General features: G+C 38.5%; 2 protein-coding genes across 3 annotated transcripts in view; one reads left to right on the top strand and one right to left on the bottom strand.

The window, feature by feature from the left end:
• The window catches only part of KPNA5 (karyopherin subunit alpha 5), a 55523-nt gene extending 48755 nt beyond the window's left edge, over positions 1-6768 (top strand). Inside the window, exons 14-16 of the transcript XR_007152485.1 lie at positions 405-497; positions 1060-1192; positions 5973-6768. The gene's annotated coding sequence lies outside the window, so the exon portion shown is untranslated. The remainder of the gene's footprint in view (positions 1-404; positions 498-1059; positions 1193-5972) is intronic.
• Positions 6769-10263: 3495 nt separating this feature from the next.
• FAM162B (family with sequence similarity 162 member B) lies at positions 10264-17861 on the bottom strand. 2 transcript variants are annotated; one of them, XM_047859852.1, is made up of 4 exons: positions 17682-17861; positions 17404-17512; positions 13943-14051; positions 10264-10436 (listed from the first exon to the last, which is right to left on the bottom strand). In XM_047859852.1, exons 1-4 carry the CDS (start codon positions 17845-17847, stop codon positions 10338-10340), a joined length of 483 nt encoding a protein of 160 aa, XP_047715808.1. In that variant the 5' UTR covers positions 17848-17861; the 3' UTR covers positions 10264-10337. The 2 variants fall into 2 exon arrangements, with proteins under 2 accessions (XP_047715808.1, XP_047715807.1); XM_047859851.1 differs by having other exon boundaries at positions 17404-17515.
• Between the last annotated feature and the right edge of the window lie 6378 nt (positions 17862-24239).

Genomic DNA, 24239 nt, shown 5'->3' on the forward strand with positions numbered 1-24239 from the left:
TACCATGAATAATGATAACTGACTGTATGTTTTTTGTAGATAACTTCCATCAGATTTAAAATGTACTCTTTTTTCCCTAATGTAAGGCTTTTATTTTATTCTGTTTTTAACCTGAATGGAGTTGAAATTCATCCAATTTTTCTCTGCATCGTGAATAAACCTATGGCTTTCCACTGTTAATATGTTGAAAAATAGACTTTCCAGTATTGAACCTATTTTAAGATGTACCCAATGTGTCAGTTATCATTTTATTGCTTTTAAGCTCCAAATGCACCCTTCCCCAACCTACTTTTTGATATTGGTCCAGGACCTCGTAAACATTTCTCCTTTGTCGGTAGAAGGCCCTGGAGGGACACTGAAGGAGGAAAAAGTTTCATGACCTATTCCTAGTTTGCTTTTCCTAGCTTTTGTTCCTATGATGCTCAGCCACTGTGCAGAAGACTACAGCGGCTCACCTCCAGCCTAGTGTCAGTGCTACTTCTGCCGGCAGCTTCCTGGTGAGTTTCATTGGCACCTCTAGTCCGCTTCCCAACCAGTTCAGTGGCACTCTCACAGGCAGCCCACTGGAGACTTACCCCAGTGACCCACCTCGTTTTCTAAGCAAGTTGCACAGGCTCCCAGTAGGGGGTGTCCCAGCTAGTTTCACTGGTGCCCAAGCAGGCTTGCAGGGAGCCTTGCAGGCATCCCAGTGGGCAACTTCTCAGTGAAATTAAATAGCCCTTGGAAGCAACTTTCTAGGGAGCTCCTCCAGCACCCCTTGAGAGCAACTTACTGGTTAGTTTTGTTGGCACCTCAGTGGACAGTTTTCTGCTTGCCAGCCTCAGCCTGAGACACCCAAAGAACTTTTCTGCCATCCAGTAATGCTACATACCAATGAGGTCCAAATCTTAGCCTTGCTGGAGGGAGACCTATTCCAAATTGATTACTTCCTTGGATACTGACTTTGCCTCAGACATAGTGGCTGTTCCCTACATATCCTGTTATTTATCAGACTTCTCTTTACCAGGAGTAGCCAATCCCTCATTACTAATCTCTTTGCATTAAATTGTCCCTGTTCAGTTTTAGGTGCTGACAGCACTCTGGCAACCATGTGAACATTCCTAAAACACACAAGTGACACAGTACAAGAAAGGCAAAGATTCTCTTTGTGCCCAGGGAAAGCAGCGTTATGACGGGAAGCAGAGTGGCTATGGTAGGTAGACTAAGCCAATTTTCCGGAAAAATTATGAAACTACAAAGAAGATTGTGCTGAGGCTTGAATGTGTTTAGCCCAACTGCAGATCTAAGAGAATGCTGGCTATTAAGAGATGCAAACATTTTGAACTGAGAGGAGATGAGAAGAGAAAGGACCGAGCGATCTAGTTCTAAGCTTCATATTTTGCTATATTATGAAGACAATAAAATCTTGATGTAATGTTCACCTCAAAAATTTTTCCTGTTCAGGTATCAAGGACATGCTATTTTCTTTAAAAAAAAAAAAGTTTTATTTGAGATATTCACCTACATACCATACAATGTATCCACTTAGAGTATACAATTCAGTGGTTTCTATATTCATACAGATGTGTAACTATCACCATAATCAATTGTAGAACATTTTATTTTGTGACTCACTTCTTTCATTTAGCATAAATGTTTTCAGTGTTTAGTCCATGTTGTAGCATATATTGATATTTCATTCCTTTTTTATTACTGAATAATATTCCGTTGTATGGATATAACACATTTTATTTATCCATTCATTGGTTGATGGACATTTGGGTTATTTCCACATTTTGGTTATCATGAATTGTCCCCTTTATCCAATAACCCTCTATGTTTGGTAATATTCTTCGCTCTGAAATCTACTTTGATATTAATATAGCCACTCTTACTTTTGTTTTAGCATAGTATATCTTTTCCATCTTTTTACTTTTAATCAATTTCCTCCTTTATAAAGTGGGTTTCTTGTACTTATCTACTAATCTAAGATATGGATTTTGCTTTTTTATTCTGAGAATCTCTGCATTTTCATTGGAGTGTTTATAAATCATTAACAATTATCATGATTATTGATTTAATTTAGACCTAACTATTTGCTTTTTGTCCCTTTTTCTTTTCTGGTCTGCTTTTGCTTTTTCTACACAGTTTTGGATTAGCTAGGTATTTTTTAGTTTTCCATTTCCTTTGTTGACTTATTAGCTGTAACTCTTTAATATTTATTTTTCATTTTTTATTGGTTGCTTTATAAAGGATTTAAAATAGCCATTTTTCACTCTGGCTACTTTCAAGTAATACAGAAGCATATAACATATAACACTGTACTTTTGAGCACTTGAGATGTGGTAGTACCACTGAGAAATCGAATTTTTAATGTTATTTTATTTTAATAAAGTTAAAAATAAAAACTGATAACTTTACTTGGTTATTAGAAAACCTAAGTATTGGGGCGCCTGGGTGGCGCAGTCGGTTAAGCGTCCGACTTCAGCCAGGTCACGATCTCGAGGTCCGTGAGTTCGAGCCCTGCGTCAGGCTCTGGGCTGATGGCTCAGAGCCTGGAGCCTGCTTCCGATTCTGTGTCTCCCTCTCTCTCTGCCCCTCCCCCGTTCATGCTCTGTCTCTCTCTGTCCCAAAAATAAAATAAAAACGTTGAAAAAAAAAATTAAAAAAAAAAAGAAAACCTAAGTATATTTGGCACAACTTAGGTATGGGAATTTTTGTTTTGACTATACATTTTATGAAGTGTAAATATAGACTATTTCCAATCAAAATTTAGTCTTTGAACTGAGAGGTAAAATCCATGTTGGGTCTCAAAGATTTAAAAAGGAAAAAGTAATATAAAATATCTTATTAATTATTTTTATATTATGGTTACTTGCTAAAATACTATTTTGAACATACTGAGTTAAATTCCATTAAAATTCATTTTACTGATTATTTTTACTTTTTAACATGGCTATTAGAAAATTATAAATTTCCTATGTGGTGTTATTTTTCTGTTTGACAACACTGGTATAAGCAGCTTGAGTACAGTATACTTCCTTTGTCTCCTTCTCTGCCTTTGTCCTGTTGTCATACATTTTTCTTCTCTATATGTCATAAACTCCCTAATACATTTATTGTTTAGCCATAAATTTTTGCTTTAGTCAACTATTCTTAAATTTTTTTTAATGTTTATTTCTTTTTGAGAGAGACAGAGACAGAATGTGAGTGGGTTAGGGGCAGAGAGAGAGGGAGACACAGAATCCGAAGCAGGCTTCAGGCTGCGAGCCATCAGCACAGAGCCCGATGCGGGGCTCGAACTCACAGAGCTGTGAGATCATGATCTAGCCGAAGTCAGACGCTGAACTGACTGAGCCACCCAGGCACCCCTTTAGTCAACTATACTTAAAGGAGGTTTAAAAATGTATGAAGTTTTTTATATTTGCCTGCATAGTTACCATTCCTAGTGCTCTTCAATTCTTTGTGTAGATGTAGATTTCTATCTGGTATCATTTTCCTTCTACATGAAGGACTTTAACATTTTTGTATTATAAGTTTGCTAGTGGTGAATACATCAGCTTTTGTATGCCTGAGTAAGTCCTTACTTCATCTTCATTTTTGAAGATTTTTGTTAGATGTAGAATTTTAAGAACATTTTTTTTCCCTTTAAGATGTTGCTCCAGTGTCTTCTGACTTGCCTTTACCTGATAAGAATTTTGCTGTCATTCTTATCTTTGTTCCTTTGTAAGTAATGTTAACTTTTTCTTTGACTGCTTTAACATTTTTTTCTTCATCACTGATCTTAAGCAATTTGATTATGATGTGTTTTTGTTTGCCTTTTTTCATGTTTCTTGTTCTTGTAGTTAGCTGAGCTTCTTGGGCTTTTGAGTTTATAGTTTTCATCAAGTTTGGAAACATTTCAACTCATTTCTTGCAATATTTTTTCAATTCCAATTCCATTTGTATTAGGCTGCTCAAAATAGTCTTACCTCTAATACTGATGCTTTGTTCATGTCTCTCTCTCTCTGTGTTTCATTTTGGATAGTTTTCGTTGCTTTGTCTTTGAAGCCACTAATCTTGTCTTCTGTTGTATCTAATTTGCTCTTAATTCCATTAGTGTATTTTTCATGTCAGACTTTGTGTATTTCCTCTTTAACAGTTCTACTTGGGTCTGTTTCATATCTCCCATATTTCTTCTTATGCTCAAGCTTTTCTGTACTGTGTTGAACACAGCAGGTATGATTATAGCTGAAACGTTGTACTTATCTGCTAATTCTAATGTGCTCTGTTTTTGTTTTTCTTCTTTTTCTTCATTATGGTTTATATTTTCCATTTGCATGCATTCTTTTCATGTCTGGTAATTTTGTGCTGGAAACCAGGCATTGTGACTTTTACTTTTTTGGCTATTAGGTAAGGATTTCCTGCATATATTCTTAAGCTTTGTCATTGGACACAATGAAGTTACTTGAAGACACTTTGATCCCTTACAGTCTTGCTTTTAAACTTTGTAAGGCAGGCACAGAACAGCCTTTATTTTATTCCTGAGGCAATATCATTCTGAGTACTCTGCTAGTCTGCCAAATATGAGAGTTTTTAGTTGGGCCAGTGGAACTCAAACCATTCTTGGCCATGTGTAAGCTCCAAACAAAAAATTGTTTCTCCTTATTCTTTCAACTGGTTCTTTTCATGACCATGGGTAGTGGTCACTCAGCTCAGGTGTCTAGAGCTCTCTGCACAGCTTTATCATTTTGGTTCCCTACCCTGTGAAATCTAATTGTCTTATCTTCCCTGGCTTCCTGACCCTTCTCTTCAACTCTGAGAAAATTCTAGGCTCCACCTAGGTTTCCTGTCCACACCCTACAGTCTTGAAACTCTCTAGGCAGTAAAGTGGAACAATTACAGAGCGCAACTAACTTATTTTCTCTTTTTCACGGATCACTGCCCTTCATTGCCTGATGTCCAATGTCTGGAAACTGTTGTTTCATGTTTTTGTGCAATTTTTCAGTTGTTTCAGGCAGGAGAGTGTATCTTATTCCTGTTACTCCATTTTGGCCAGAGCACAAGATGGCATACCAATTCATAATGTTCTTTTTAAAATCTCTGGCTTTAATCCCTGTTATCATTTCTAAACTGTTTTCTTGTACCTGTCATCTCTTATCTTGATGACTCTGCCAAATTCATTTACATCAACCCTCTATATTCTATGTTTTAATTTACTTCATTAGTTTCTGCTGTTTTATAATTTCCAATGTTTTATTCCCTTTGGGTGTATTCTATATTTCTGTTTCTAATTTCTTAGGGATGTTTAACACATTTGTTATAAACCTTTCATTCCTAAGAAATGAATATTGAGGCTATTAATTTACTTTGAATTACCACTTCAGCTGCATTTCACAGTTTTGATACATAGCTTTTTCTTATCATTCAATTCTAAGCATTTTTAAACTTCTACTATGATTTATTCTTTGATCTGTGAATCATTTGGAAATGTTTTAAAATCCTCAAACTTTAAAAAAATTGTGACAATAAATGAACAAATAAGTAAACAAAAACATTATGCCATTAATTTCTAAGTTGGGATAGGATTACTCTTATAGTTTAACAGTTGATGAAATGTGCTTTATGTTTTAGTATATGCTGTTTTAGTGAATGTTTCATGCATGCTAGAAAAGAATGTATATTATTAATTGATTCACATTTTTAATATATTTACGAGTCAGTGAAATTTGTCAATTTCTAAGAAAGATATGTAAATTTCCCAAGATAATGGTGGGTTTGTCCACTTTTTCCTTGTAGTTCTGGCAATTTTTTATGTATTTAGATGCTGCATTACTTTGTGCATACAAATTTATAATTGGTATAATATTTTTCAAGTTCAAATGAGAATTGGTAAATTTATGTGCCAAAAGAACAGAATAGTTATTACAAAATGTTAGTTTCAGATTATGTGATAACTGAATTTGAATAAAACAAACTAGTTGAAACTTAGCTGAAATTATTTTATTTTTCAGTTGTTGTGGGAACAATGGACCTTACTGCTGAAGGCTGAAGATACAGAAGCCCCATTATGCCAAGATGAAAATGTAATCAGAGTGAAGGTTCAATCACAGCTTTTCGTGGTGAAATCTATACCAGCGCACTAGAGAATGGCCACTATCCAAAAAGGCAGCCAGTAGATAGAATGAAAGAGTGCAAAACCTTTGGTCTAGGATTTACTAATGTTAAAAAGAAAACTAGATGACAGTGAACAGGTTGGTTAATAAAATGATGTAACTAAAACCAAGCAGAAAACAACAGAAAAAACCCTGTTCTCAATCCCTGTTCTAGGTAACTTCACTGTAAACATCTTTGGTGAAAGCAGTTTCCCTTCAGACATTTTCACAGCACAACTAATGGGCTGTCAACAATTTTGCCTTAAACGGTAGAATAACTGGTTGATAGTTTGGTTTCATTCTCTATTGACCAATCAACCACGTTTGGCAAAGTTAAAGTATTGAAGCTAGATGTCCATTTGTTTTCATTTCTCCATTGACAAAATCCCCATCTTTGTATTCTATATATCTTAGTCCTCATAATGGTCTATACGTATTCTGTTGTTTTAGTTGTGTACTTTGTATACAGTATATTACTGCTTTCAATACATTCTGCATATCTTTGTCTTCTCTTACCAGAGTTTCTTTTCTTTATTCTGACTACTGATATATCTGGATTCATTTTGACCATGTTATTTTGTTCTGTTTCCCCTTTTTTTCTTTCCCTTTTTCTCTTTTCTCCCCCCTTTTTACCTTTTGATTAATTTCATTCATCTATTTTTTTAAAATCTCTACCTGTTTGAGAGTTCGTATTTTCCTGTTACCCTAGGAATCTTAACATATATATTTAACTTAACAAAAATCTAAATAGTTTTGCATTCCTCTCAATCAATGCAAGAACCCTACTCCTCTACAATTTATGAGGTAGTTTTTTTTTTTCTGAGCCAGAAGTTAGATATTTTTAGGATATACCGTCAATTTTTACTTTGATTTAAGTATTTTTACTTTTTTTTCTTTTTCATCCATTCCTTCTCGAAGCTTAGACCCTCCACTGGAGATTGCTTTCCACATTCTTGTCCTTCGCACATAGCCTCTTAGCTCACTTATTCATTTTCTGATATGGCCAGATATCCCAGGATCATCTTGTATATTTCCTGTACCACATCTGGGATCAGCCATTTCCCTAAGGAGGCCTTGTTTCTGTTAGTATGAAATGATATTTGGAAATCAAGATCTGTGTGCTAGGAGCATACAACTACTTGGTTGCCCATTGCTAACTAGGCCTTTTCAATGTACAGACCTAGGAAAAAATGTATTTTTTAATTACTTATGCTTAATCAATGTATATGACGTTTTCTTACCAATATCAATATTATTGTTAATAATATGCTTACTGAAAACAGGGGTTTGGTTTTTGGGTGGAGGAGGAGACTTCTTCTTAAAGGTCAAATATATCCCACTAGAGATTTTTAAAAAACACTTGAAATATTTACTCTCCATGTGCCAACTTGATACACAAGTTTATTCATTTGATTTTGCTTTTAAAAGTTGATTGCCTTTTTTAAAGAACGTAATGTTTTTATCATTATGTGAGACATCCATACTGTCTAAAGTAAAATACATAAAACAAGATATATTCAGAAAAGTTTAGCTTCTATCACTGTCCTCTCCAACATATTTCCTTCCTTGTCCTATAAGTCACATTAAAAATATTTTTTTCAGTTTACCTTTCCATTTTTTTAATGTTTATTTATTTTGAGAGAGAGAAAGGGAGAAAGTGCATGCAGTGGGAGAGGGGCAGAGAGAGAAGGAGAGAAAGACTCCCAAACAGGCTTCACGCTATCAACACAGACCCTGACATGGGGCTTGATCCCACAACCATGAGATCATGACCTGAGCTGAAATCAAGAGTTGGATGCTTAACTGACTGAGCTACCTAGGCACCCCAATCCTTCCATTTTCTAATGTAAAAATACATTTACATATTTCCTCCCTTTATTAAACAATAGCATAGCACACATGCTTTTCTCTAATGCACTTTTTTCACTCAAGTATATTCTGTAGCTCATGACATAGAAGAATACAGAGCTCTTCATGCTCTACTGTACCAGCATAGTACTCCATTGTGTGGACATACCATTATTTGTTCAATTAACCCCTTAGACATTTAAATTGTTTTCAGTCTTTGCCACTGTAAAGAGTGTGGCAATGAATAACACTGTAAATTTCTAGCTCAATAAATATATATGCAATGTTGCTAGATATTGTCATATTTCCCTTGTGAGGACTTCCTTTCTCACTACCTTGGAAACATAGGATGTTATTCAAGTCACTTTTCTTAAAAGCAGCTTTACTGTGGTATAATTTCTATACCGTAAAATTCACCCATTTAAGTGTAACGTTGCGTTTTCATAAATTTACACAGTTGTGCATTACTACAATCGGTTTTAGAACACTTTTATCACCTCGAAAGCTTCTGTTGTGTGCTATTTTAGCCAAATATTTGGTATGGGTTTATTGGTGGGTGGGCATAACACAGATGGCCTAAATTCTGACCCCAAATACATATGATAAACTTTTGGTTAGGTTTTGTTTTTTTTTTTTAAGTTTTATTTATTTTGAGAGGGGCAAAGACGACACATGTGGGGGAGGTGCAGAGAGAGAGACAGAGAGATTGAGAGAGAGAGAGAGAGAGAGAGAGAGAGAGATTGATTCCCAAGGAGGCTCCATGCTGCCAGCACAGAGCCCAATGCAGGGTCCGAACTCACGAAATGGAGAGATCATGACTTGAGCCAAAATCAAGAGTTGGACACTTAACTGCCTGAGCCACCCAGGTGCCCCTTGGTCAGATATTCTTTAAGGACTTTTTTTCCTACTTTTCATTTAGATCTAAAGATAATACATAAGTTTCTCTCCTGTCTCTCATTTTCTCTTCTCCTCTCTTGGAGGCACCGTGATAGTTGATTTTATGTGTCAATTTGAGTAGATTAAAGTATCTAATTATCTAATTAAACACTCATCTAAATGTTGCTGCGAAGGTATTCTGGAGAAGGGGTTAACATCTATAGCCAGTTGACTTTAAGTAAAGAAGATATCTTCAGTAGTCTGACTGGGCCTCATCCAATCAGTTGAAAGAACCGCAGAGCATAACTGAAGTCTCCTGAGGAAGAAAAAATTACTTTTGGACTGTAGCCTCAGTTCCTGCCAGAGAGCTCCCAGCCTGTTGGTCTGCTCTACAAATTTCTGATTTTCAGTGCCACAAACCTGTAAGCCAATTCTTTAAATAAATCTCTCTCTCTCCCTCTCTGTGTGTGTGTATGTATGTATGTACGTATACACACACACACACACACACACACACACACACACACATAGACATAATATGCAGTAAATGAAATTATACTGTTTCAACTACCTAGGTTTATGACTAAAAATTATAGATTCCAAATGAAAATTATGTGAGGAAGAGATATATAATTTTAAAGTTGTTAGGCCATTGATTGACACGCAATTTTTCTTCTTTAATGTCTTTGTCTCTTTAAATTACTTATACAATTACTGTTTTGGTATTTTTGTCATTTTAGAATAGATTTTTAAATTAATAGTTCTTAGTTTATAAAACTTTTCAAACTTATTTTATCTAATTGCGGGGAATAATGTGAAAAGATTAACCAGAGGTATTATCCAATTACCAAATAGAGTGGAACTTTGGTTGAAAATTCGCTTAGATTTCCAAAGAACCCTTAGTGAGCAACATACACAGAGTGCTCAGTTTAGGCTTATCTGTGATGGCCAAAGACTGGACCAAATATCCAGATAAACTATGGCATATTCATACAATGGAAAACTATAACAAAATGAAAATGAATAAACTCATGGTACACAAAATTTTTGGATTGATCTCACAACATAATGTTGAATATCAGGATCCACCTTCACAAGTGCATATTGTGTAATTCTACTTACATAAAGTTCAAAGCCAAGCAAAACTAATCTATGGTGATAAAACAACAATGGTTACCTTGGGAGGGTGATGACTGGCAGGGGGGCAGAAAGGAGGTTTCTCGGGTACTACTTGTGTTCTGCATCCTGACCTGGGCAGTGATTATGCAGGTGTGTCCATTATGTAAATATATATCAGACTGTTTACACTTTTGTGCACTTTTCTGAATATAGTTATACTTCAATACAAATTTTCCTAAAGAGTAAAAATAAAAAAGACTTTGTGCTTCTTTGCACCAAATAAAACCATGGCAATTACCTTCTTAAATATTGTTTTATCTATCTTTTATTGTTTTTGATAATAGCAATGATATTCTGATTAACACTTTGTTACATCGAGTTTCATTTAGCCTTAGCCTGTTCAGCCAGTGCAGCTTCTTTACGCCACTTAGCTTTCTTTGCCAGATTCCAACTTGTTAAGGACTCGTGTCGTTCTGCAGCCTAAAAAATACACAACAAGAAAAATAAGTAAATAAATAACAAAGCAATGTGACTCTCTGGAAAAATTTGTGTTTTATTTATTTATTTATTTATTTATTTATTTATTTATTTTTGAGGACTGATATATATTTTTTTTCAATATATGAAATTTATTGTCAAATTGGTTTCCATACAACACCCAGTGCTCATCCCAAAAGGTGCCCTCCTCAATACCCATCACCCACCCTCCCCTCCCTCCCACCCCCCATCAACCCTCAGTTTGTTCTCAGTTTTTAACAGTCTCTTATGCTTTGGCTCTCCCCTACTCTAACCTCTTTTTTTTTTTTTCCTTCCCCTCCCCCATGGGTTCCTGTTAAGTTTCTCAGGATCCACATAAGAGTGAAACCATATGGTATCTGTCTTTCTCTGTATGGCTTATTTCACTTAGCATCACACTCTCCAGTTCCATCCACGTTGCTACAAAAGGCCATATTTCATTCTTTCTCATTGCCACGTAGTATTCCATTGTGTATATAAACCACAATTTCTTTATCCATTCATCAGTTGATGGACATTTAGGCTCTTTCCACAATTTGGCTATTGTTGAGAGTGCTGCGAAAAATTTGTGTTTTAGATAGACATACACAGGAGATACTACTCTGTGAAAAGGAGAAGAGTGACTTAAAACGTCTGTCACAAATAGTATCCAAGAAAAATGATCCTCTGGTATAGAAAAAAAAAATTATTTAAGTTGCTGGACTTCTACTCAACAGGACAGCTGATGTCAGCAATCTGCCCTGACCCTCTCTTGGCACACAAAGACATATTTTGGGGCAAAAAATAACAAAAATATTTTAAAATGCTTACACTCAAAAATCAATAAAGGTAAATCCTCAGGTACCAGGAATGGAAAAAACTAAAAAGGCATGAACTGGTGGGAAATAAGAAAGATTGAAGCCAGGATGGGAAGGAATGGTTTCAGGAAGGGACATTAGGGAAAAATATTGGTTTTAACAGCTGTGAGCTGGAACTTTAATCTCTACACCAACAGGTGAGTCTAGAGTTTGGATCTGGAGTTGGAAGTATCAGGTACACCAATGAAGTGACTAAAATTCCTCTCACTAGCCCAAGGAACTAGCAAGGAAACTAAGCATTTATCTGGGGCAGCGGTGGAGGTGGGGGGGTGGGGTGGGGGTGGGGATCACCTGTGAAAAGAAAAGCTGACCAGCATCATAATTAGGAGGCAAGAACTCTAGCTAGAAAATGAATCTGGGAAAATAATCTAAGTGCAGTACAGAGACACAGATAACAAAAAAGTAGAAAAGACGGTTAAGAGACTTTGAGAATAGAATTAGAAGTTCCAACACACATTCATGATAGGTAGAGAGAATAGACAGAATGGGTGAAGGGTCCGTATTTGAAGTTATAACAGCTTAGACTTTTTCAGAATTGAGGCCAGCTATAGGTCCTCAGCCTGAAGAGCACAGGAAATCCTTAGCAGAATAATAAAAAAAAATAATAGACATTGATGAATGCCTAATTTGCACCTCACATTTAATATATCCAAAGTACAGGACTTGGTGTATTTTGCCTCTTGTGCCTACCAGTTCTTTCCCAGCCATCACCCATCTCCAGCGGCACCATCCACCTAGTTGTTCAAGTCAAAAACCCAGGCATTTTGACTTCTTTCTTCCCTTTTCTTGTCTTTTCCCATATCAAATTTACCACAAAGTTCTATCCTTCCTACTCCCACAAATATATTTCAAATTGCTAACCTTTTCTTCACCTCCAACTATCACAATCTCATTTAAGATATATGCATTAGTTATTTAATCAGATCAGGGTGATATCAGTATAGATGGTGAGGAGTGGTCCAATGGCAGGTATATTTTATTTTTAATTTTTTTAATGTTTATTTTTGAGAGAGAAAGAGACAGGGCATGAGCTGAAGAGGGGCAGAGAGATAGGGAGACACAGACTCCAAAGCAGGCTCCAGTCTCTGAGCTATCAGCACAGAGCCTGATGCAGAGCTGGAACTCATGAACCATGAGATCATGACCTGAGCTGAAGTTGGACGCTTAACCAACTGAGCGCCCCCGGTAGCTATATTTTAAAGTGGAGTCAACAAGATTGCTGATGTATAATGGCTTATTCATGAACACCTAGAAAGATGACAAAATAGTGAGCACCTGGGCAAGGCCATTTTGGAGGGGGTGGTCACAGAAGGTCTCTGATGAGAATGGGAATAAGCTAGCTATGGCAAGGCCAGGGGAAGGAAGGAAAGCCTAGTGAAGAGAAAGGGCTTGGTATATTAAAAAAATAGAAATGAACTACTGTAGATGGGGCATAATAAAGAGAAGACGTTATGAAACAAGGAGGGTCCAGACAGTATCAGCCTCCAGTCTGTCATTAAGGAGCTAGAGAATCATCAACTTGGTGGACAGTCATTTTATCTAGAGTAGGTTATAAAGAAGAGATGACCAAATTTCTTCATTTCCGTGTTTGAATACTTAAGAAATATTTAAGAAATTTGCCATTTGATGAGAATAATTTCAAAGCACAAGTTCTCCGCCAAGCTAATAGAAATGAAAGGATATGTATATAACATCAGTAAGCTAACAGTCCTCAGGCCCTATGTGAATTACTGGGCTCTGATAGTCTCAAAAACCTGAAAAGTAATGATAGGCAGAATCACAGGAATAGGCACAATGGTAATTGGCTACACACTCCCAGAGAGTGAAGAAGTATAGATCCAAGCAAACTCTTCCGTGTGACGAAGTTGTCAAAATCTAGTTCCAACTCTGGCGGCACTATTAGAACATGGTTCATGATCAAAGAAGTTGCAGTCATGCTCTAGTGCATTCAGTTGCAAATGCCCAGTGAAGAGCGACTCTGATAAACTGGAGTGTGTTCAGAGAGCTCAAAATAGAGAAATTAAGACTGGAGAAGAGAAGACTCATGGGGATGTGTTAGTTGTCTCCCAGTATTGGGGGGGTGCTCTTCATGGTAAAAAGTGCTCAGCAGATGGATTTGGGGAAGCAAGAAACAAAATTAGAGAGCAGTCAGCTCTTAATTTCTCTCTAGAAACCACATACAGAAGACGGCAAAGAGAGGGCTCACCTACAGGATACCGACAAGCTGGCCTTGAACACTTCCAACGTTTGCATTTTCATTTCAAGATTTTATTCGATAGCTATGATTGAGTTCATGACTTAAGGAATAATCTAGTCTGGATAACTTTCATGCAGCAAACTTCTCGTGCAGATTTTAACCAGGCTATTAACTGTGCTGTTTTTGTTTTTATCTTTTAATTGGAAATGAGCTTTTGTTCCTCCTACCCATGTATTTTGCATTTGTGGACTCAAAAATTTTGTTTCCTGTAGAATAGATATATATGGGCAGCTCAAGGTATCTAAGATGCAATCGTGCTTACATTAAAAGCACAGCAATAATCCCCAAACTGAGAACAAAGCTCATAATATTGCTTAAAATTCACTAGTCCAGCTTTATTTTAAAGAGATACTCACCCTTTTGGCTGATGCTATCACTGCAAAACAGGCGATAATTGTGAGTCCAATCATTATGTAACAAGCTTTCACCCGAGCTTTGTTTCTTGCAGCATCTATCATTTCTGGCCTAAACCAAGATGTGCATTCTGTTAATCATATTGAAATAATATTATTTTCTGACTGACATGATAGACGATCATTTATTATGTAAATGTTCCAAAGATGTCTCTGAATGCAAACTGCAGATGTGGAAGACATCCAAATGCTAGCCCATTATGTTACCAATTTCAAATTAACAGGTATATTTCCATCTTAATTAATGTTAGTCACCATGAAACCACAGTAGTATATTTAGTTTCTCTTCTTTTATAATGTTTTTTTAACATTTATTTTTATTTATTTTGAGGGAAAGATAGAGAGTGAGCAGGGAAGGGCAGAGAGAGAGAGGGAGACAGAATCCCAAGTAGGCTCCACACTGTCAGTGTGCAGCCCGATGTAGGGCTCTAACCCATGAACCGTGAGATCATGACCTGAGCCAAAATCAAGAGTCAGATGCTGAACTGACTGATCCACCCAGTCTCCCCAGTGTATTTAGTTTCTAATTGCTCAAAATATAACTACCAGAGATTATGGCCTGACTCCCTATCTTTTTTTTTTTTTCCACAGATCAGGGTAAAGGTAAGAATTTAACCTTATACATGTCTCGAATGACTTGTGTTCATTCGGCCCCTCTGTTATTAAGTGGGCTTCATTTTTAGTTTTAAACAGGTGTTTTTTAAAACTCATTTTCATCATTTTGCTTCCTCTCTAGCCTCCGGATCTCATCTTGCCCCCTCCCATCCTATCCTGATTAAAGAGACTATTACACATTTTGTGAAGATGATTATTAAAGGAAAGGTGTTTCCTTCGTGGCTTTTGCATGAAGTTTTCAAAAGAAGTGATCAAAATTACAAAGATTTGTTGAAGAAAAAGATAAACCATCTTCTTTTTCTTATTATTATTCTGAAATTGTAAATACTTACTTGAATACTAGGTAGTCTTATTAATAAAGTTATAGGCAAGTTGTTTAAGATTTTAGCAGTGCTATTTAACAAAGCAGTGTTATGAAAGTAATCATGCCTGTGGGCTTTTGATACTGAAATAAACTTTAACATTTTGGAATAATATGAAGTGGAAGTTTACAGATATACATAATTAAAGAATGATTCTTGAGAATGTGTTCAGCAGTATTCTTTATTATCTAATGTCAAGTTTAAATAGAATGTAGTTGCACTGAAAACAAAATTTAGAAAGACAGGTTGCAATTTTGCTTACAAATGAAAAAATTTTTTTAACTTTTCCACCATTTTAAAGAGCACAGAAAACCAATATCTAACTCTTTTCCTTAGATTTTCGACAGATTAATGTACGTTTTAAGATGTTAGTTGTAAACAGGTGAACATATGAAAACATTATTAGATTATATTTGTTGCTGACTTTTGTTCCAGATGGAACCTAAAAGATATGATCTTTTTTACCCATCCATCTGGCTTTGATCTGCTATACCAAATTAGTTTAACTCTGAAAAAAGAAGAAAAACACAGTTATTAAATATCATTAGGGTATGGTATGATGATTATAGTTCATTATTATTATATGTCCATTAATTAATTATATGCCCATTAAGAGCATGCACAGTGAAAGCTGTTTACATTGTAAGTCTAACAGTTTAGGAGGCACAGCCCTCCTAAAACAGCAGTGCCTTGAAATATATATATATATATATATATATATATATATATATATATATAACAGCAAAATGAAAAATATTCAAGTACTTTCATGTTTCTGACCCAAAACTACAATTCCTTTCTTAGGCATCTTATTCAAAGTTAAATTCTGCTGTTTATAACAAGTCTTTTGACTATGATCCTGGGGCAATTAAATTATTTCTGTAAAATGGGTCTCTTCACACGTAGAGCTATATTAACGCAATACTGGATCTACTGTGTTTTGACGAGCATTAGTTTGCACTACTGCAAGTTCTTTACATTTTTTTTTTTTTTAGTTACCAGTTTATTTGTTTCTATTTACTATCGAAGTATTGATTACTCTGTTGTAGCACTAAAACCCAAAATTCCAAAAAATCAAGCATGGTGTTTTAGCTTCTCTGAGGATAATTTCGGCTGTGGGCTAAGTCTGTAGTTTGGAGTCTATAGATTTCAAGGAAAACAATATTTTTTTAGAATATTAAGAAATGTCTCTGTGGTTGAATAAATGCTAAATACAGTTTTCAAATTCTGCGTTGTTTTCAAATTCCATGTCTATTCCTCATTGAATAATTTGATCCAAGAAAGGGACAAAAATATTTGAGAATTCATTACTGACTGAACACTTCGCATCACATGTTTTTTTTCCCATTTATTTGAGATGCTTTTGATAACTAGTAAATAAAAAGTAATAAAAGTGTAGACAAGTACAGCTGAAACTTATGTAACATGTGTTAACTATACTTCAATTAACAAAATGTAAATTTAAATTTAAAAAAGTGTAGTCGATATGAGCAGAACAAGATATAGGCCCAGTTTCCATTTTCCATTCTAATAGGCATTGCTTACATTATGTAAATATAATATACAGGACATCTGAAATCCTTATTTGATATTACAGTTCTAGTCTCCCCATTAAAAAAAAAAAAAGATCAGCTTAAAAGATAATAGATTGATTTTATCCTTCCTTCCTCCCCTTTTTTATCCGCTCCCTTGTGAAAACTCCGGAAAGTAACTTGGGCTTGCATGCACTGAAACTGTAGAAAGACGGTTTTTACAGGTTAACTTTACCCTTGGGGTGAAACTGTCAGCTTGAGTTTTATCATTTAAGCGAACCACTATCTTGGGTTTGGGATGGTGAAGAGGCCAGCGATGCTGGTGTCCCAGAGTCCTAGCCCGAGTAAACCCGGCTCTCCGTGGGCTGCAGGAGCCCCGTACAGCAAGTGTCTCCCGCCCCAAGATAGGAGGTTCTATAGATGGGGCTTCCTCCCAGAGACTCTCCAGTCCTCCCGGCAGCCATGATCCTTCCTTGGGTGGAGCAGGGATCTGCTCCGCCGGCAGAATTCCTCTCTCTCTATGGGGACCCCTCAGGAACCCGGGGACGCACTGGCGGGCCATGTCTTCCGTGTGGCCTAAGTGCTTCGCTGCCTTGCGACTAGGAGCTCGCTGGGAGCGGGTATCTGGGCGACGCTGCGAGTGCCCACTGAACTTCTGGGTTTTCACTCAACTTCAGCAATCTCCCTGTAAGCTTATGTGCCCACTGTCCAGTCAAGGAACTTGACATTTAACCTCACTACGGGGAGGCTGGGGAGGCACATTCCTTAAGGGGGTAGATGTTGTGGACCAGCGCGGCCTCCTCCGCTCCCAGGAGAGCCCAGGTCCGGAGGTGGATGGACCCCGCACCCCTTACAGGAGCAAGACACCAGGCGGCTCGGCACAGGCCACACTTACGGGATCCGAGGCGGGATGTCCTCCATCGTTTTGAAACGTCCGGTCCACAGCAGGATTTTCTTGTCGAATTGCGAAGGCTTGTACTCGGCGGGGACCCGGTGCACCTTCCCTGCTATGAAAGCGACAGGGGTGGACGGAGGGACCGACAGACCGACGGCACAGTGGCTCAGTGCGCACCCACGCCTCCACCTCCCTCCCTCACCCCAGCCCCGGCTCCACGCCGGCCGCTCCGCATCCCCTCCCTCCCAGGTCGTTCCCAGTCAGGACTCCCCCCGGACCTTGGGGCCCAGAGCCGCTGGGGGCACGGCTGCTACAGTAGCGGGGCAGACCCCGAGGCCGCGGAGGCGCTAGGTCCCGCCACGCGGCTTCTCCGTGCGCTCCCGGGGCGCAACGGAAGATGCGCCCCAGACCGAGGCGCAGGGGGCCCCCGACAGCCGCGAGCATGCTGCGCCCCTTCCCGCGCTCCCAGCCGCCGGCGGAGGACTGCTCAGCTCCCCGGCCCGGCCCGGCCTGCCCCGCCCCGCGTCGCTCCCAGGGGAGACCCCGGGGCGCAGCTGCAGCCTCTGGCAAGCGCACACCCGCTCCCGGTCTCCGCCCCCCGGCCCACGACCTCGGACCGGGGTGCCACGGCCCTGGGGGGGCCGATTCCCTCCCGGGCGGGGCCCCGGGGGAGGCCTGCCTCTGCTGAGACTGCTGCCTGCAGCTCGTTTTAAAGGCATTTCTTCGTACCGAGTAGAAACGCGTTGCCATCAGGCTTTCACCCTTTGGTTCCACTGGTTGGCGCCAAGAGAATCAATCTAAACCCTCTCTTCCGGGAAGAACCAACAGTCGTTCAAGGGCAGGACACGCCAGATGGTTTCCAAGTAAGTGTGAGGACGTTCAACACACTTCTGAATTCCGTGAAGAGTGATTTTGAAGATGGCTCTTCACCCCACACTCCACTCCCAGACTTTTCCTCTTTTCTACGCGGAACAGCCTCAGTTGCCACAATTTATTTTTTTCTATCCATTTCTTCCTAACTCCGCAGACTCTCCAAATGTTCTTCAAAATGAGCCTTTCTTCTACCCTCCACCATCTTCCCTCTGCAAAAAGGGGGGAGAATCTGCTGTTCTCTGGCATCTGACGGGAAACAGGGATTCAGAAAAAGGGCTTTTAGGAAAGCTGTCTACGCTGAAGGAATTTACTTATTCCGTTTACTCATCTTCCAGGGGCAACAGACCCCAGCCAGGGGAAAGTGATCTTCAGGACCCAGCACCAGGCCCAGCTCACCCTCATCCTGGTTCCACAGACAGACACTTTTAGTTGCATCTCCAGATCTTTCTTTTCTTCCTAAACCAGACTGTCAGGCTCTTGAAGACAAGATCTCTGCAACTCCATGTGTCTTTCACTTAACAAACAATGTTTAACAAAAGATTCCTACCTCTGTACAGAAGTATGCATTTTAAGGGGTGGGCTTTGCCTTCATACAAAGGTTGAAAGCCCTGCTTTAAGACTAAAGAGTTGCACAATCATGAGCAAATCATGTCATCAGTCTTGGTCTCCTTTGTAAAAGAATTCCTACTCCTCAAGTTCATTCATGCAATGACTAAAAAAAAAAAAAAAAAAAACCTACCAAATCCCAGCTACTTCTCAGAGCTGGGGATAGAGCACTGAACAATGTCAAGTGAGGATTAGTAGATAAAGAAACACATAGCAGGGTGGGGGAAAAAAAAAGTAAGCAGGGGTGGGATGAGAGCTATTTGGAAAGGGTGGCTAGGGATGATACCCTTCTAATTGTACCTGGCATATAACAACATTTCAAAAGATGTTGTCATTTCTTCCCCATTCACAGCTCTTGTCTCACCAGTCCCACAACACAAGGACATTTTAATTTGTGAAATCTCATGTAGGGAATTGTAGGAGACTATGATGTTCCAAAAGGTAAGGATTTTATTTTATTCATCACTGTATCCCTAGGATGTAGCTGAAAAATTAACACTTAGTAGATGCTTAATAAATATTTGTTAAATGAATAAATGAATGCAAGTCTTCAATAATAAAATAGACTGGGCTAGTTAAGAAAAGACTAAAGCGCTTGAGAATGTGCTACACAATGAACTGAATGAATTCCTGCTTGACAAAGTATATTGTCATAGATAATATTTGATTGTTTCAGGAATATACTACTTGAAAATTCTCCCATTATTAAAATGTATTATTTTTCCTTTTAAGATTTTATTTTTCTTTGTGTTTCAGAGAAGAAATATCCATAGAGCTAGAGAAAAACATCTCTGGGAAACAACAGTTCATTAACAGTTCATTGAAGAGTATTAAACTAGCCAAGTAAGTTTATTTCCCTGGAAAGAACCAAATGTCAGGCATATACACATGATTTTCTATGTCAAGCTTCTCTAGAATTGCAGAGTGACAGAGCAAGAGAATAAGAGGTTCTTTCATGAGAAAAAGAACAATTTGCATTCTATTCCCTATTCCTTATGGGATTAAAATATCACTATTTGGCAGTGGTCATAAAATATAGCTGCATGAGATGTTTTCTTTAGTTCTCGAGTTGGATCAAATTACAAAACAAAAACCAAAAAAACAAAAAACAAAACCTCAAATCAACTTCTGGTAGAAGAAAAAGCTAATCATAGCTAACTATGTTCTATTCTTTTTCTCTTTTCTCTTCTTTTCTTTCTTTTTTTTTCAACCAGGACAGTTTACATTCAACAAATATTTACTGAGTGCCTCCTATGGGCTGGGCACTGTTCTAGGATCTGAGGTGGCAGCAGGTAAGCAAATAATAATCTTTGCCCCTTACAGAATTTACTATTAATCCATGGTGGTTTTGATTTACCCATTCTCTACTATATTATTTTTCAATCTCATGATTCATCTGATTTGTATATACTATTTTTAGTTTTGTTCCTTCAAAACTGATTAGTTTTTTGATTTAGTATGGTTTTGATTTTTGATTAGTATGGTTTATGTTTCCATTTCTTATGGTTAGTTACCTCTTAGGATATACTGTTAAAACTAGGAATGCATTTTTTTTTTTTATTCTTTTCTGAGAGAGACAGAGCCTGAGTGGGGGAGGGGCAGAGAGCGAGAAGGAAAGGAAGAATCCGAAACAGGCTCCAAGCTCCAAGCTGTCAGCACAGAACCCAACGAGGGGCTCAGACTAACAAACTGTGAGATGATGACCTGAGCTGAAGTTGGATGCTTAACCAAGTGAGCCACCCAGGCACCCCGAAAGGCATTTTAAATAAAGTTATTATATAGACTAAGCGGAAAGTGTGGGTAATTTTTGTTTTGTTTTGTTTTGTTTTAGAGAGAGTGCACTCAAGCAGGGGAGGGAATCAGGGAGAGGGAGAGAGAATCTTAAGCAGACTCCATACCCAGCATGGAGCCCAATGCGGGGCTTGATCTCATGACTGACTGTAGGATTATGACTGGAGCTTAAATCAAAAGTTGGACATTTAACCAGCTGAGCCACCCAGGTGTCCCAAGTGTGGGTAAATTTTAAATTATTTAATTATTATTATTTATTATTGAGGACTGTGTGTTCGCTATGGGGCTAAGGCACGAGATGTCACCATTGCTGCAGAGCTGTTCCTGAGATGCTCCCATTCTGGCTAGGGTGATAGTCCCTCATCAGTAAATGCCTTGCTCCCAAATGAAGGGTGGGATAGGACCTTAACTAATTTGTTTTCCAATCCCCTACTAATCTTTCTGTAGGGAAAGTTCTAAAGAAACAGTTTACCTGCAGACCCAACTCACATTAGTGCCCAGTGCTTCAGGCAACCTTATCTAAGTAGGGGGTCCAAGCGAGAGCCCAATGACCCAATAGGTAGTAAGCATAGGTTTAGTACACAAGCAGAAAGTCAAAATGAGATCTGAAAAACCAATAATGAGATGATCCAACATATGGGTCTCCTTGTTGTTCCTTTTAATTCCCTTTTCCATTGCTGGAATTTAGTCTTTCATTCTCTCTCAACCATGCTGTCGGAATGACCTCCAAAGCATTTTCCCCACCTCCGGTCTGTTCTTTCTGTAATCTTTTCTCTGTCTAGTTTCCAGAGATAATTTTTCAAATCATGGGTGCAATGATGTAAAACTTTCATGGGACCAGTCTCGCCCCTATTCCCTCTCAGACCCTGCACTCCACATCCCTATCCACAGACTACAAAGAGGACCCTGAAAAAAATCATAACGTGGCAGGGGGACTCTTTCAAAGTCTCCTGCTTTGATATTCTGCATGGTCTGACTTACATTCTCTGTCTTCTCATATCCCTAGACATTTAAAATGTCACTAATCACGGGTCGGTAGGACACATAGAATTATTGTGCTAATACTGATGTACAACAGCTATTGATTAACATTACAGTTTAGTTCTAGCTTGGAGAGCTGGGTCTGCACTGTGTGTGTAACCAGTGCTCATCAGGGCGTGGCTGGGTTCTGACTGGTTGAGTCACATGTTGTCCCACTCTCCTAAATATTACTCTGAGAAATACATTCAGAAGAAAGCAGGTTGGATTAACTGCTCCTGCACTGTTCAAAACCTTTTCTGTGTCCAATAATACATACCTTCTATTTGTTCTGGAAATAGCAGATCTGAAATGCATGCATACTTATTAAGTACTGTTCATGCAGACTGCCCCAGAATAGTCATTGAAGGGGCAGGTGCCATGGCCATGTCTCTCACATTCTTTGGCTTAAAGGTTATTTTTTAAAAAAATTTTTTAACGTTTATTTATTTTTGAGACAGAGAGAGACAGAGCATGAACGGGGGAGGACATTCTTTGGCTTAAAGATTATTTAAAAATTTTTTTTAACGTTTATTTATTTTTGAGAGAGAGAGAGAGAGACAGAGCATGAACGGGGGAGGGTCAGAGAGAGGGAGACACAGAATCTGAAACAGGCTCCAGGCTCTGAGCTGTCAGCACAGAGCCCAATGCGGGGCTCGAACTCACGAGCCGTGAGATCATGACCCGAGCTGAAGTCGGACGCTTAACCGACTGAGCCACCCAGGCGCCCCAGGTTATTTTTGTAGTCTACTTCAATGTCTCTTAAGACTGTTTCGTGTGTCAGAGTGTATGCAGTTGCCTAATCACTTTATAGTGGGGGCAGCCTCTGGTCCCCAGTGATCAATTTCAAACTCCAAAATTCCTGGTAGCAATCTTGTGTGACGAAGTTAGCATTTTACAATCCCAAGAACTGAATCTGATATACAGTTTTCACACTTTAAGCACAATGATTGTGTGATTCAAATCTGCATGCTTTGGTAGAGTTTTGAGACGACTTACTTGTGCTTTTCCAGCTCCCTGTCCCACACCATCTTTCTCATACACACACAGAAAGAAGTGGTCTTACAAAATGAATCAGACCCCTTATAAATGTGTACTATAATACCTTTCCTAGATAGTTACAGTTAAAGAAGTTTGTTCTTTCATAATGTGAATGATGCTGCCCCCAATTCCCTTAAGATAATTATCTCTTATCCTACATGCATTGTGCAGTTCTTCATCAGCTTCTCTCAGCTGCTTATTTCTCTCTTGACTTCTACATTCATGTTATCTTGGAAATTGGGAACTGGTGGGCACCTGGATGGGTTCAGTTGGTTGAGCATCTGACTCTTGATTTTGGCTCAGGTCATGATCCCAGGGTCATGGAATTGAGCCCCAAATTGGGCTCCACACTCAGCATGGAACCTATTTAAGATTCTCTCTCTCTCTCTCTCTCTCTCTCTCTCTCTCTTTCTGTCTCCCCCTGCCCCTCTTCCCCACTTGTGTGTTCTCTTTCTGAAAGAAAGAAAGAAAGAAAGAAAGAAAGAAAGAAAGAAAGAAAGAAAGAAAGAAATTGGAAACTGGCCTGTTTGAATGTTTTGTCTTTTCAGGGATAAAAAAGTCAACATATCAAAAGAATTGTTTTTTCTCTTTCAAACCTTTTTACTTGGGGTACTTATACTGACTTCTGATTTCCAGTGTGAAGTATAATAATATCTAAGCATAGCTAATTAAAAAGGCAGTTACGAACTTCTGTTGTTATTCATACTTTTCATTACACCATTATCTACAAATGGAAACAATTATTATTTATGATCATGATAATGAAGATTCACGACAGGATTTGTTACAGATGATTAGCGCAAATGATTTAAATTATCAGAGCTCTCTAACAAGAGGTCTGGGTTGGGTTAAAGGACCAAACTCTAGGGAAGGTTTTTATGGTTGAAACTGAATAACTAACAGAATGTTAAAGGTTAAAAACCAGCTATTTTATTTGTTCATTAATTTCTTCATTTTTTCTGTCAACCAGAAAGTATAGATTAAACATCTATTCTCCTGGTTTTGGAATTTTCATTATAACCTCTGCTGTAGTGAGGATTCTTGATGTATCTCCTTGGGGGGGTGTGTGCAATAGTTTGTCTTGGGGTGTTTACCTAGAAGCAAACTTTCTGAATCTAGGAATAGTCTCATTTTGGAACTAAATGTCTAATTTAGTGTCTTGATAAATATTCTGGGCTTTATTTAAAATGAAACTGGACTCCCTGTCTGAGCTCAGGTTTCAAGCTGGAAGGCTGCCATGAGGATGTGTGTGTGTGTGTGTGTGTGTGTGTGTGTGTGATCAGCTTCTTATCTATCACCTCTCTGCTTTACGCTTCTCTTCAACCTCTGCTTGGCCCTACCTCTCATCTCCTTTACTAGGTCCCCCAGGGCTCCCTCAGGTCTGGAAAAAAGAAGGGGCAGGAGAAGACGAGAGGGACAAGAAAGGTCTTACTTGACAGATTTTTGTGTGTGATCTGATGTAGGCGCTCTCAGTCTCTGATGCTGTCAGCAGCTGACTCTTGCTCTTG

The sequence above is a fragment of the Prionailurus viverrinus genome, chromosome B2, assembly GCF_022837055.1.
Source record: "Prionailurus viverrinus isolate Anna chromosome B2, UM_Priviv_1.0, whole genome shotgun sequence".
In the NCBI taxonomy this organism is placed as follows: domain Eukaryota; kingdom Metazoa; phylum Chordata; class Mammalia; order Carnivora; family Felidae; genus Prionailurus; species Prionailurus viverrinus.